Genomic DNA, 14,880 nt, shown 5'->3' on the forward strand with positions numbered 1-14,880 from the left:
GATGTTTGTGACATCGGAAACCTGCAGGGTGCCTGCCAGCTTGGGAGAGAAATAGCAGAGAGTAGGGAATCCATGGCGAAGGTAATGCCTGGTGGAGCTGTGGCAGCAGGACCATCACTGGGACCCCAGAACTGTGGAGTCACCGGCAGCATGAAACAGCCCCCTAGGAAAGCTTCAGACACGGGACTCCAACCCATAGAAGAAGCCACTGGGCTGCACTCAGCAAAGCCATGGAGGTGGGGGTGCCTGAGGCTTTGAGTGTCCAATCCCTACCCCAGTGTGTCCAGGAGGCAGCATATGGATTCAAACGATTATTCTCTAGCTTTAAGATTTAACCTCTTAGCCAGGCATGGCGGCACATGCCTGTAGTACCAGATACTTGGGAGGCTAAGGTGAGAGGATCGCTTGAGTCCAGGAGTTTGAGGCTGCAGTAAGCTATGATCATGCTACTGCACTCCAGGCTAGGTGACAGAGTGAGACCCCAACTCTAAAAAAAATTTAATGTCTGCACTGCTGGATATTGGACTTGCTTGAAGCCTGTTACTCCTTTCTTTTTGTCTATTTCTCCCTTTTGGAATGGGAATGTCTGTCTTATGCCTGCATCACCAATGTCTCTTGAAAGTAGGTAATTTGTTTTGAATTCACAGGCTCACAGATGAGACTCTGGACTTTGGACTTCTGAGTTGGTGCTGGAATAAGTTAAGACCTTGTGGCTATAAGGTTGGTATAAATGTATTTGTATGTGAGAAGGACATGAGTTTTGGGGGGCAAGGGGTAGAATACTATGGTTTGAATATTTGTCCCCTCCAAAATTCATGTTGAAATTTAATCCCTAGTGTGGCAGTATTGAGAAGTGGAGCCTTTAAGAGATGACGGGTCATGAGAGCTCGGCTGCCTTCACGAATGAATTAATCCAATCATAGAGTGATGGGTTATAATGAGAGTGGGACTGGTGCCTTTATAAGAAAGGAAAGAGAGACCTGAGCTAACACGCTCCGCCCCCTCACCATGTGATGCCCTGCACCACTTCAGGACTCTGTACAGAGTCCCCACCAGCAAGAAGATCCTCACCAAAGTTCCCCTTCACCTTGGACTTTCTAGCCTCTGGAACTGTAAGAATAAATTTCGTTTCTTTAAAAATTACCCAGTTTCAGGTATTCTGTTATAAATAACAGAAAATGGACTAAGATATGTTTAATTTGTATAGTAATTCTCTCTGTTAACTTCTTCACTGAAACTCTCTTCTCCCAGGCAAACGGTTTTGTAAAGAGAGTTTTAGACTCACTTGGCTTCCGTTCCTTATTTAGGTTCTTACCTATCAATATAAGATATTGCCTATCTTTCAGGGTTGTCATAAAATTTAAAAGAATGTACATAAACAGCTTAAACATGCTAAGCTCTTTATGTACACATAACATATTACGTTCTCGGCACAGAGAAGTTTTAAAAAAAATGTTTGGGTTCTTTTCTTTTATTCCTTTTTTTCCTACTACTATCTTGATTCCCCTTTTAAAACACTTTTAGTTGTCTTTGCCAGATCCTTTTTCCTCTGCTTCTTATCTATTGGTCTCCAGGGTTGCATACTTTTTTTTAAACCTCTCACAATTCAACATTACGCATTTCCTCCGGGCAGCTCATCTGTTCTCTTTTCTATTAACATTTATTTCCTGACAACTCCCAAACCTTCATATATAGCTGTAACTACTCTCTTATACTGTAAGCCAGGGGTCAGGGTCAGTAAACTTTTTAATAAAGGAGCAGATAACAAATATTTTAGGCTTCTCGGGCCCTACTGTCACTGTCACAATTACTCAACTCTGACATTATATCAGAAAAGCAGTCACAGAGAATACATAAATGAATGAGCGTACATAAAACTTTATTTCTAGAGACTGAATTCTGAATTTCATGTAATTTTCACATGTCACCAAATATTATTCTTCTTTTGATTTTTCAACCTTTAAAAATGCAAAAACCATTCTTAGCTCTATACTGGCATTGTTCAACACAGTAGCCACTAGCCACAGGTGGCTATTTAAGTAAGTCAAAATTAAACAGAATTAAAAATTTTATGCATCAGTCACATTAGCCACATTACCAATGTTCAATAGCCATATGTGGCTACCAGTTACTATACTGGACTGCATAGATATGGAACATTTCTATCACCACAGAATGTTCTATCAGATAATGTAGTTCTATGTCACTATATCTAACTACCTCTTGGACACAAACCATTAGATATCATCCCAGAACTTATAAATGTCCAAAAATGAACCCATTATCTTTCCCTCAAAATTTATTCTTACTTGATTACCAAGTCATGGTTAACTATATCATCTTGTACCCTGTTGCTCAACTCATAAACTTTGGAGTCATTCTTAACTCCTCTTTCATCACTCTTGACACTCAATCAGTGACAAACTCCTACAATCCTTTTTTATTTAATATTACTATAATTTTAATCCCTCTCTACTCCTATCAGCCCATTTTAACCCTATATCTTCATTGGGCCTTTTGCAAGTCTCATATTTATTCTCCTTGCTTACACCTCTCTAATCCATTCTTCACATCATCACCAGTGATCTTTCTGAAAAACAAATTTGATCATATATCTCCCTTTCTTACAATTCCTAAGTTCTTCCCAATACCCACCGTAGACTTCTTTGGGTTCCAGCAGGAATCAATTGCATATTCAAACTAGGATAATTTGAGGAGAGTTTGATAAAGGGAATATTTAGGAAGGTGTGGATAGCGAGCTATAAAGAAGTGTGTAGAACTAGGATAAAATGTGCTCCATTAGCATCCCTAGGCTTAAAGGAGCTGAGGAAGAGAGTGGTTGCCAGGAACTAGAGACAGAGTGAGTTTGTTTCTTGTTCTCAGGCTACTTTTAGATTCTAAGCCCTTTCTTGAAACTTGTTCACTTCTCTTAATTCTTCTCCAACTTCCTTAACCTCTATGTTGATACATCTTCATATTCTCCACTCTAGCCCCTTATATACCGGTAACTTTCAAATTTGTATTTCTCCCAAGTTTCTCTTCTTAGACCTAGATCCCTATATTTAACTGTCTGACTATAAATATATAGATATCCCAGAGACTCTTCTGATATGTACATATCAGAACTCATCACCTTCTCTCTAAAAGTTGCTTCACCTACAAAATTCCCCTGTACCAGGCAACAGTACTACCATCTATCCAGCGACCAAAGCCAGAGACCTGGTATTGGCATGTGAGACAAAACTTATTTGTCTCCCAGATCTAATTCCTACAGGTACTCCAAGTTTATCTACATCAGATCTCCTTCTTGCTCTAGACAAGCAAAATTATTTACAGTTCTACATGCTTCTTCTGTGCCTTTGCACATGTTTTTCTTAAGAATACTCTCATTTCTCTTTTCTACTTCTTGCATGTAGCTGGCATTCTTTGTCGTACTTATCCTTCAAGAGCAGCTCAAATTGCACTTGCTGTATAAAATTTCTTTTCCCACTTTTGTTCCTCCACTTTAATTATATTTCAAAATTCTGTAAATACCTCAAATATAGTTATTGCATAAATGTATACTTGATGATTTTTAAAGTCTGTCTTCCCTACTGAACCACAAGTTCCTTGAGAGCATAGATGATGATTATCCCCAGCATCTAACATAATTTGGGCCTTGGTTCCCTCTGTAAAACAGGAAAAAAAATCTGGTGGTACTGTAAGTAAGCTTGGAAGAATACTTAGGAGTTTGATAGGATAATTTATACATAAAATTGTGAGGGTCTGCAATGGCACAGAAAGGGACAGAATTATTTAAGAGATAAAGACAGAACTTGTTAACCGATTGAATGTTTGGAGTGAGGAAATACTTGAATCATTGACATCTTCTATGTTTAAGATTAGGCACCCAAGTGATTGAAGTAAGTAAGAGAAGCAGGTTAAAAAACTGCAGAGAGATGAATTTAATTAATCATATAGTAAGTCTGAGGTATCGGTCTGCCAATAGAAACTTCAGGAGACAGTCTGAATTAGGAGTTCTAGAATGTAGATGAGATCTGAGCTGTGGAGATATTCACATCCAGATAGAAGTGGCTTAGGAAAAAAAAAAATCTGACAAACCAATAATTTGGGAACTAACAAAGATGAGCATAGCAGTTCCCTGGGAGGTAAGAGAGAAACAGGCGCAAGTGGAATCAAGGAAGCCAAACTAGGAGAGTTCAAGACAAGACTGGTCAAGAACATTAAATACAGCAGTAAGGTCACAAGATAACCTGAAAAGTGATCACTGGATTCAGCATTTGTTATCTTACCATGGTGTCGTAATGGTGTGTGAAAAAACACTATGGTTTTGCCATGAAGGAAGAGTAACAACATATACAATAAGTGATTTGAGCTCACCTTGAAAGACATATATATACATTTTTTTCCCTGACAGGATCTTTGTTGCCCAGACTGGAGTTCACTGCAGCCTTGAACTCCTGGGCTCAAGCGATAATCCTGGGTCAGCCTTCTGAGTAGCTGGGACCACAGGCACTGCCACTACACTCGGCTAATATTTTTTAAAATTTTTTTGGTAGAGATAGGCTAATCTTGAATTCCTGGCTTCAAGAGATCCTCCCGCATCGGCCTCCCAAAGTGCTGGGAATACAGGCAGGGTCTATCACGCCTGGCCCTACTTGCATCTTTTAATATTAAACATATCATAAACCTGAATTAGATGAAATGTTCAATTTAATCTATTTTCATCCCACCCTAGGAGGACGTGAAGCCTTAAATTCAGCACCCAAAGAACATCTCACCACTCCTGTCAGCAGACTCATGTATAAACTCTGTCATTTGTCATATACTGGGGGCGGGGGGTACGTTTTATGTTATTTCAGCCTTCGTCAAAACTGAGCCATCCACCATCAGTCCTGTAATAAAACTAATTTGAGGAATCACCCAGACCCATCAAATTCCCAGGGCGCCCTATTCTCATACGCCAACCAACCATAACTAAACTTCCCTCTGGTAACCAGCGCCCGGTCTCCCTGAACTTCCGGAGCTGCAGGCCCCTAGCCGGTGGGGGCCCTTCCGCACACGCGCTCCTTGCCTTGGGCCGGCGGGCCGCGCGGCGGGCGGCGGGGGAGGCTGCTGCTGCCGCTCCGGTCGCCCGCGGCTCCTGACGTGCTGAGGGGCGTGGACGCTGTCAAGGCCTGCGCGGAAGGGCGGCCCTGAGGAGCCTCCTGCAGTCCGAAATTGTAGCGAGGACCACGTGAGCGAGCCTCTCCGGGCGACTGGGAAGCCGCAGGGGCGGAAGGCGAGGTGGATGAGAGCTCAGGCCTCAGCATCCTCCCACACTGTCCCCCGCACGAGTACGCGGTTTCCGAGCGCCCCTCCGCGTGGCCGTGAGGCAGAAGCAGCGCCCGCGAGCAGGGCGGGAGAACAGCGCCGAGCTCGGCGAGCCGTAGGGCGCAGGCGCACCAGCCCCGGCTCCCGCAGCCTCTCGCCTTTCCCCCAACCAGCCGCTGCCTAACCCATCACCTTCCCCATAAACCTATTTGGGGTAAAGCTTTCAACTCGCAGGTATCAGGCTGAACAGAATTCTTCAGGGCCCATCCATGACCACCAGATTTGGTAGTCCTGTAGTCCTCATAGCACCCCATTTCCCTTATTGCAAAATGCAACGTGCTTTTAAATATTTTCCAAACACCCAAGCACATTAGTTTTTTTTTTTTTTTTTGAGACAAGGTTGCCCACAGTACAGTGGCATCATCACAGCTCACTGCAGCCTCAACCTCCTAGGCTCAAGCGATCCTCCTGCTTCAGCCTCCTGTAGCTGCTGTGACTAGTCGCTGGCCACCAGCCCGGCTAATTTTTTCTATTTTTTGTAGAGACCGTTGTTTCAGCTATGCTCCTCATGCTGCAGCTTACTTATATGTTATACACACACACACACACATACAGATAACACATACACACATTTTTAAACAAAATTATCAGTTTGGTGAAAAATGCAGCTAATTTTAAAATATACTGCCCATCACTGTACATCATAGTGAAAACAGTACAATCCATTTAAAATTGGTCTTGTGACCAAATACAGGAAAGATCCACAAGACTCTATTTTCACAAGATAGTATGCACATGTCTGTGTGCATGGTTTGGTAGGAATCAAGGAAAGATGGGGTGAGATCTCTTGCATAGTTTAAAAACAGTTCCCAATCTCTCAATTTCTAGTACTCTTGTTTTACATATACAAAATAAGAGCAAACTACGTAAGTTCAAACTCCAGCTTTGCAACATATGGTGACCTTTGGAAAATTACTTACTTTTCTCAATTGAATATGGCAATAGTACCACCTTCCTAGGGATGCTTGAGGAAACATAAAATCCTCTGCATAATGCCATAGATAACATTATATTTACACTATTACCAAATTCACACAACTGTTAAATATCAGAAGTTACCAATGGCATAGTTTATCCACATGTAATCCTTTAAGAACTCTATTATTCAGGATGACTATTGCACAGGGTATTGCAAATGTTTGAGAAAACCTAAACTTTTATCAAGAAAAATGTTCATTAAAATATCTTATTTTCACTGAAACTGTAATCTCTTACACAATGGTTGTGCTCATTTTAGTGAAACACAGGTTCAAATAACCCAACTGATCTGTTAAACTGTTTCCTTATTGGGAGAAAGAAAAAAAAAGCCAACAATCCCTTGGGTAATTCAGATCTATAAAATGCTATTAATTAGTCCAAGTTGCAAGCCTATTCTAAGATGGTGAATTGTCACCTACCTAAATTAAATGTGACTTCAAAGTAATCATATACTCAAAAACCTACAAATTATTTCCAAATTGTGGCAGCCATTTATTTTGTGCATCTTAATTCATATATAAGGTTTATCCATTTTTATCAGTTAACATTCTTATTGACAAACCATTTTACATTAACTATTGTTATAGAATACATGAAAGGAACACATGGGCAAGAAATCAAGTAGAACCCAAGAATTTTTTTAAAGTTTGCTCTGTTATGGAGACATGAACAACAGATACACTGAAGTACAAACAAAAAACTGGGTGAAAATAAAATACAGGTCTTTATTTTACAATATATAATTACATGATTTATGAAAATTAATTTAACAATTAATATACAAAGTATTAACAGTAGTTTTTAAGTTTGATAAGCACTTCAAATACAGAAATGTTGAGATGGCAAAACTACACTATTCAACTTTTGAATCTAGTTCAAATTCAATGAATCTAGCTCACTAGCTCAGGCTGAACATTCATCCTCCGAAGCACTTCCTCAGGCATGCAAAAAACAGGACTAACAGGTTTAATCTGTTCTTCTCCCAAAAGTGACAATCCAGCAATTCCAAATAATGTATGAAAAGGATCCACCTATTAAAAAATAATGACTATTACAAAATGAAAACTTCTAAAAATAACTATAAGTATTTACATTAGAGTCAATTATATTGTATGTGTATGCTTAAGTGGCTGAAATAAAAAGACCTCAAGATGTTTTTAAATGCCTGACCTTTACCATGTACTATTTTGATAGCAATGGTAACAAATGAGAAATTTCTGCAGGTTTGGCCTTTATCTTTCATACATTTAAAAATTAAGTCACCAAAAAAATTACCACTTTCAAAGCAACACCCACCCAGTTCTAGACCTGGAAACACCATGAACTAATGCCAATACTGAAAAAATAACTTATACAAACATGACAGAAATACACTTGCCATATCTCCTGGTCTGTCTGCAAATCCCCCCGTTTCTTCATCTTGACATGCTAAGATGAAACTACGCAATTTCTCTCTGTCAATCCAATGAAGCCTTCCAATTATCTTTAGGGAAGCCAGCACCCACCATGAATAGCATACATCTGGTAACTAAGAAGGGGAAAAAAAGGTCACAAAAAGTTGTCACAATTTTATTCTTTTATTTCCCTAGTTTTGAGAACAGTTTAAAAGTGGATAAGTCTCACTCTTAAGTAATCTAATGTTCAAACAGTAGGGAGACAGGAGGTAGGAAATCAAGGGATATACTGACTTGTGGTGTTTAAAATGCTTGCTTAGAATTAAAGATAATCAATGGGTAAGAGAACACTAAACTCCACTTCACAGTCTCTTTGTCAAAATCAATTGTACTTTCACACCCATAGATGGGCAAGAGTGTCTGGATATGGATACCAGGATCAATGAGCATTTCAACCCAAGAGGTTCTACATTTCCCAAAGGCAGTCTTTTTAGGAGGTGTTACTGGAAAATTACAATAAAGATAAAAAGCTCAGTCAATTTTCAAGAACAATATTGAAATGTGCAAGACAAAGCAGCAGCATTCACTCAAGGTTATGAAGCTAACAGAACACGGCTTATGAAACAATACCTTCTCTGGTCTTCCATTGAGTCCACCTGAGGGTAACTGTCGTTCACAAAGCCACCAACCAAGTAAATCAGAATTTACTTGATGCAACTGACTGGTAATAGCCAGGAATCCTGTGCAACAATAGATCTAAAATTACAGACATAAAGTACATGTGTATAGTAATTTCTTGATAGTAAAACTGATAAAAACTATTCAAATTATTAAAACAACTTTATAACTGAAGTTTTACTTTCTGATGTAATAATTTAACGCCCAGAAATCCAAGCACACTATTACTAGGATCCAATTCTGCACTAAAATACTGTTGTCAAAATTTCTTCATAGCTAAGTATTTCACAACTATTTACATACAGAATGTTCTCTGGCACAAGTAAAGAGGTGCTCATTTATCACGAGGGTAGGTAGGGATAGAATGTTTTCATCTGCATAGTTCATTAAAAATTAATGGAAGATGAAAATGTATTTTGGTGTTTATGAACCTACTTATGCTTGCTTGGGGTCAGAGGGCATCCACTATGTAAAAGCAAGTTACTATAAAAATATCATCCTCAATATCCCTTATCAAACTCACTACATTCATATTAACAGACACTGAAATTACTATTGACACATCTTCCCATTTTATTACACTGGTTATCTCTTCCAAACTGACACTAAATTTTAACCTGCATTAATAAATTACCTGCCCAGCATGCGATTCAGAACCTGGTCTGCAACCGAATCCACCATCAAAGTTCATACAGGATAAAACAAATTCAATTGCCTTTTCCACATTAATAGCATCAAGCTTCCCCTATAAACAGAAAAAAATGTGCCCATTAAATTCCAGAGTATTCAATGGGCACTTAATCATTTCAATACAGTATACAAAACTTACCAATAGAGCCAAAGTTGCCACTGCACAGAAAGAGAATCTTGTATCAATTTCTCCTAAAATAGAGATAAAACCAAACCATGTTACCAGAGGCTTCTGATCATTATATATAATGTTACCTAAGAACAAAATCTATACAACTACCAATTAAATTTCCCAGAGTTCAAGCCTGACTTTCATTTTAGTCAGGAGGAAGGCTAATCTAAAGTTAAATGCCTTTACTTCTCAAGAAGCTAACAACTAGAAAACTGTTTTGTCAAAACTAGCAAATTACCCAAGTTGCTTACAAATGCCCAGAAAAAGAAACTAACAGACCCAAAAGGACTGGTCAGTTTTTAATAATGCAAGTAAGCTTCCTCTACTTTATAAAGTAGATTTTCATATCCCATGAAGCAGCTGGTCTCTCTGGCCTGCACCGTGTTCATCCCTGAAGCAGAGATTAGCTGGATTTATCAAATAAAATTCTATTTCCTCCCTCCACTCAAATATTCAGTAAGTTTGTAAAGTTTTTTGAGTATGTTTCCCTTTCCAGCAAGTAGTTTTAAAACTTTACAAAGCCACCAAATATTGGGGAAAAAAATTTCACCTACCTTATCTGGCCCCCTGTGTTCCAGTGCTCCTGTATGCTGACATAACTACCACAGTGCATGCTGGAACTTCCAGCAGACCATTAACTTCAGTTAGACCAGCTGCTTAGTGGGACCTGAAAAGATGAAAAACTTAAAAAAAAAAATCCTTATAAATAGGTCACTAGCAAAGCCAGGGCATTGTAATATTGCTATTTTGGGTAGCATGGATCAAATTGAACATTACCCCAAATGTCTCCAGCAAAAGAACCATCTTCTTTCTGTAGACTTTGAACATATTCCACAACTTTGTTTACGTCAATAACATTAATACTATCATACAGAGTAAGAATCTGCAATGAAGACAAATATTAGGTAAATACTCCTTCAAGTTCATTCTAATGCTGTTACCAACTCCCTTTAAGTAGTCACACATGTTCTTTTGCCTATGTATATTAATCTTTTCTCAAGTATGCAGACCTTGTTATTTAATAAAATTACAGGTATTACCAACAAACTCAAAACTTTAACCATATAATTTTTCCACATATAAATTATAATTTGGCATTCCAAGATACTCAAATAAACTAACTCACATATACAGAAATAAATATATTTTAAACCACCATGTGGATCTTAACTGGTATCAAAACTAAATAACTCCATTTAGTGATTGTCAAATATTTACATACTGAAAATACAAATTTTACCCTCCAAGGTCTCAGTGTAATATTGGAACTCACATCAACTTTTCATTCAGCTAATACATGCCATTACATCACTGACCTTGTAGGACCACTTCACTTGTAATGAAATTTGTCTTAAGATACTGATTTTGTCACCTTCCTAATACATAGGTTCAGTTCCCAATTCTCAAATTAAGAGGATACACTGTTAAATTTTAATTAGCATTTACCTGGACAGCACTAAGAGTGTATAAAAGATGAGGATCATGTCCGATACTAGCACTTATTCCACCACACTCATGTTGGCATGACTTAATAAATGTCAGAATTTCTTCTCTATTCATGCGATGAAGTTGTCCCATGAGATCCATTACTGTCAGACCCCAATAGATACCACTCATTCTCAAATACTCAGACATGCAGTATTCCTAAAATACACAATTTCTTAAATGTGTCAGTTTGAATTGGTGAAGATTAAAGAGATAAAACACATAAAGCTAACTCACTAGCCACTATTTTTACTTCTGCTGATCTTAACAATATCACTAACCAGTAGTGAGTTTAAATTTGTGGCTCTCAAAGTTAGAAGCCATCTTCAGACACAATTGTTACTCAGAAAAAAATTACCTAACAAGCATATGATAAATTCACCTATGACTGACAATACAAAATAGGGCTTTAGTTTCTTCCAAGAGCTGACCAGAGGTAAAATAAGTCAGAAGAATCTATCTTTTTCATCTGTAAAATTAGTGGAGCATGTTTCTTTCCGAGTACCTATTTCATATTTATTAGACATCCATTGTTTTAACATATGGACTCTGTACAAAATCTATTATCTATTAGTAAATGACATAACCACATGAAAAGATTCCACAAATTTTTGCTGCAGCCACAATCCATTCTATTTCAGTGGTTTCCTATCAGGTAATAGTAGTTAGTTACCAACCCAAATGCAAGGTTTTACAGTTGGGCAGTACAGTTTTACAGATAAAAGGCATAAATAAGTCAAGCCCCACCCCTTCAAGTACTGGAAAAAAGTACTTACTTCATGACTGCTACTAAGTATTTAACTGCAAGGTTATGAAAACAACCTAACACTTCAGTAAAACATTTGTGAATACCACATGTTCCCCAAACTCGTAGGTAATTCGAACTGTTTGGACATTGTTGGGAAAAACATTTACTTTTATAAGTAAGTTGTTTATTACTTATTACTGAGATTGTCCCAGAGAAGAAAACTAATCTTTGAAGTTTAAAAATTTAAGGTAAAACTTTTTCAAGGTCTCAGCGTAATTCTAGAGCTCAAGTGTTATGACACATCAGCAATAGATTCAGGTAATACATGCCAAAACATCACTGACCTTGAAAGCCTTACCCCAACTACAAAAATATAAGCCCATTTTGTGCCTCAAAGCCCCAATCTATTTTGTCTGGCAAGCACTTTCAGTATTGTTAAGAACCACAACTGATTTTGATAAACCCCTAATCTCAGATATCCAAGGTACATGCACTGAACTTTAAAATCATACATACATAATCATCTTTCTTTGAGCCATAGGACGCAATATAATCTGCATGTTTCTCCAATAATAGGGTGTTGGGTGCATCTGACTTGATAATAACATCCTTCTGTGGAGTGCCCTTTCAAAATAAGAAAGTTGTGATCTCATCAATGATATAGCATTTAATGTTCTATCCCAAAGCATATATTCAATACATTCCTGAGTTTTACTCTAATACTATCTTGCCACAGAAAAACTTTCAATTTAAAACTTGCAAGCATCTGAACAAAAAGAACTTAAAGCATTACAATTCCATCTTAGTCAAGATTCAGGTAATTTTCAGGTCTCAGAGTAATTCTAGAGCTAAAGTAGTATTAATCAACTTTAAATTCAGAATACATGCCAGCTCATCATCGACCCAAAAAACTACCACCTGCATTTGCTGTTTTCTTTCACTCAAAGTAAAATGAAAGACCAGAGAATAGCAGAGCTCACCAATACAGCACAACTTATGTTTGCATGTGGCAAAAAGCATACAGAAGAAGCATTTTCTTATCAGACAGGGTCTTTCTTGCTATAAGCTTGAACTTCTGGGCTCAAGGATCCTCCTGCCTTAGCTTCCCGCGTGGCTGGGAATACAGACAAGCGCCACCACGTCCAACCAATTTTAAAACTTTTTTTTTTCCCTAGACACAAGGTCCCACTGTTGTCCAGGCTGGTCTCCATCTCCTAGCCTCAAGCGATCCTCCTGTCTCGGCCTCCCAAAGTGCTGGGATTACAAACGTGAGCCACCGCATCTGGGTCAGAAACATTACCAAAAAAACCTAGCTCTTAACTTGAGGCAAATTCTTGCTTAATCAAATGCAAGTTCCAAGGCACCTTCTACGCACCCCAAAAGTTAATCAAATCAGTCTCTTTAGCTCCATCTTTAATCTGAGTATATTTGCAACAAGTCCTCAGGTGATGCGGATACTCCTCTAGTTCTCCTTTCTTACATACATCCTGGTGGTTGAGAATGCGTTAATTCTGTAAGTAGCTCACGAAGATTACCAAAAATGCTTACGTAGCGAATTTCCTTCGGATACCATTTAAATTTACGAGGTTTTCAAGCTAGACTATATCACTAACGATTTTAACGTTAATTTTTAAGCCGGAAAAAAACGTTAGAAAAAAGCCACCAATCAGCCCCAGCTTCTTAAGAGGAATTAAGAAACAGGATTGTTTAACCCTAAGAGGCCCGGTCAACGGGAAGAAGCCTGGACAAAACCATTGTGCCCGCGAGGTCTGCCAAAAACGCTGAGTAATATTTCACCCTGAGCCCTCAGGAAACCTTACAAGGCCCATGTCTTACCATTTTCCCATACTTGGAAAACAACTGTATAGTAACTACGCTGCTCAAAACTACCCTACCAGGTATGCTCCCGACCCTTCCAGTTAGCAGCGAGACTGCCTCACTCACCATGTCTACGAACGAAAGGACAGAGCCGAGCAGATCCTGGATAGACTTAGGCGCCCACGCCTGCGCAGAAGCGCCCCGTAGGTCCCCTCCGCGCGCTGACTTAGCTGACCACGCTCCTGCCTGAAGGATGGAGCAATTCCACGGCTGCCCTAGGACCCCACCGATTGCTCATAGGTGTCCTCACTGCCTGCGCCCAAAGGCCTTGGCGTCAATTTTCTCGTCCTTTGATCAGTTTGATTTGTCTAAAACAGTTTCAAATACTCTTTAAATATCTGAGTTGCTTTTTGGAAATCATTTTCTTTAAGGAAGATAAGGCAAGGAGTGAAATCATTTGTTCTTGATTGAGGTTGTTGGTGCTCCGAAGATCTGAAATGGCCATTAATTCGTAGAGTGCCTGCTTGCAGTAGTGAGTGTTCAACAAGTAGTTTTTGAATGACTGGTCATGAAATGTTCACACACCCTATGTGCCTTGTCCATTCTAGGTCTGGCTTCTTACCGCCATCATCCCCCACTTCCTCAGGAAGTGTTAGTACTTAATATACTGAAAATTGCTTTCAAAAAAGAAGCATCCATTTGCCTTTAAGAGCTTGCCACAGAACCCGGATGTCAGCTAGTTTCGTTTGTGCGTTCTTGTGTTTCACACTTCAGCATTTTTGAACACCCATTAGTGTGTCTTATGAACAAAATATGGCTTAGCTTCTTGTCCAACTTTAGTAATTTCAGTCCATTTACATGTATTTATTTTTTGGACTTGTTTCTATATATGTTTCACGTTTTCTGTGCTTTTTATTGTTTTGCCCTTTCTTGCCTTTAAAAAAATTGAATTTTAATAATGTTTCCCTATGCTATTTTTTCTGATCTTCTGGTTTAGAGGTCACAAACACAACTACTTTGAAATTTACCTTGCACAATTAAAATATGTCTAAAGTTAATATCCTTACTCTTCTTCCCAACAGTACAAAAACCTTAAAATATTCCTTTTTGTTTTTGTTTTTGAGACAGGATCTTATTCCATCACCCAGGGTAGAGTACATTGGCATCATCACAGCTCACTGAAACCACAAAGGCCTGGGCTCAAGTGATCCCTCTGCCTCAGCCTCCTGAGTAGCTGAGACTACAGGGGCATGCCACCACTCCCTGATAATTTTTGTATTTTTTGTAGAAATGGGGTCTCACTATGTTGCTTAGGCTGGTCTTGAACTCCTGGCCTCAAGCCATCTTCCTACCTGGGCCTCCCTAAGTGCTAGGATTACAGGCGTGAGCTACCACCCCCAGCCAAGAACCTTAGAACATTCTAATCAACCCACCTTCCTTTTGACTTGTTCTATAGTATTTGTTATGTTCATTTTATAAATTCAAAAATATTTATCATCATCTAATATGGGCAAATTTTTTGCCTACATAGTTTATCAGTTCAC

The 14,880-nt window shown here is 38.7% G+C and overlaps 2 protein-coding genes and 3 non-coding genes across 7 annotated transcripts in view; all 5 read right to left on the minus strand.

Annotated features, from left to right (window-relative positions):
* Positions 1-5,413, minus strand: part of MSH4 (mutS homolog 4) — an 88,787-nt gene extending 83,374 nt beyond the window's left edge. The window contains exon 1 of the mRNA XM_045547724.1: positions 5,075-5,413. Coding sequence (XP_045403680.1) covers positions 5,075-5,312 — 238 coding nt within the window. The 5' untranslated portion in view covers positions 5,313-5,413. The remainder of the gene's footprint in view (positions 1-5,074) is intronic.
* Positions 5,414-7,056: 1,643 nt separating this feature from the next.
* On the minus strand, positions 7,057-13,520 carry RABGGTB (Rab geranylgeranyltransferase subunit beta). 3 transcript variants are annotated; one of them, XM_045547728.1, is made up of 9 exons: positions 13,463-13,520; positions 12,035-12,142; positions 10,732-10,929; positions 10,063-10,168; positions 9,253-9,305; positions 9,058-9,168; positions 8,376-8,501; positions 7,730-7,879; positions 7,057-7,382 (listed from the first exon to the last, which is right to left on the minus strand). In XM_045547728.1, exons 1-9 carry the CDS (start codon positions 13,463-13,465, stop codon positions 7,242-7,244), a joined length of 996 nt encoding a protein of 331 aa, XP_045403684.1. In that variant the 5' UTR covers positions 13,466-13,520; the 3' UTR covers positions 7,057-7,241. The 3 variants fall into 3 exon arrangements, with proteins under 3 accessions (XP_045403684.1, XP_045403685.1, XP_045403687.1); XM_045547729.1 differs by lacking the exon at positions 13,463-13,520 and adding an exon at positions 13,355-13,436; XM_045547731.1 differs by lacking the exon at positions 13,463-13,520 and adding an exon at positions 12,894-13,320.
* Positions 10,531-10,602, minus strand: LOC123636269. Its single transcript, XR_006734461.1, has one exon. It is a non-coding gene; the product is annotated as a small nucleolar RNA SNORD45 (small nucleolar RNA).
* On the minus strand, positions 11,780-11,863 carry LOC123636267. Its single transcript, XR_006734459.1, has one exon. It is a non-coding gene; the product is annotated as a small nucleolar RNA SNORD45 (small nucleolar RNA).
* On the minus strand, positions 12,344-12,422 carry LOC123636268. Its single transcript, XR_006734460.1, has one exon. It is a non-coding gene; the product is annotated as a small nucleolar RNA SNORD45 (small nucleolar RNA).
* Positions 13,521-14,880: the final 1,360 nt, after the last annotated feature.

Source organism: Lemur catta, chromosome 3, assembly GCF_020740605.2.
Source record: "Lemur catta isolate mLemCat1 chromosome 3, mLemCat1.pri, whole genome shotgun sequence".
In the NCBI taxonomy this organism is placed as follows: Eukaryota; Metazoa; Chordata; class Mammalia; order Primates; family Lemuridae; genus Lemur; species Lemur catta.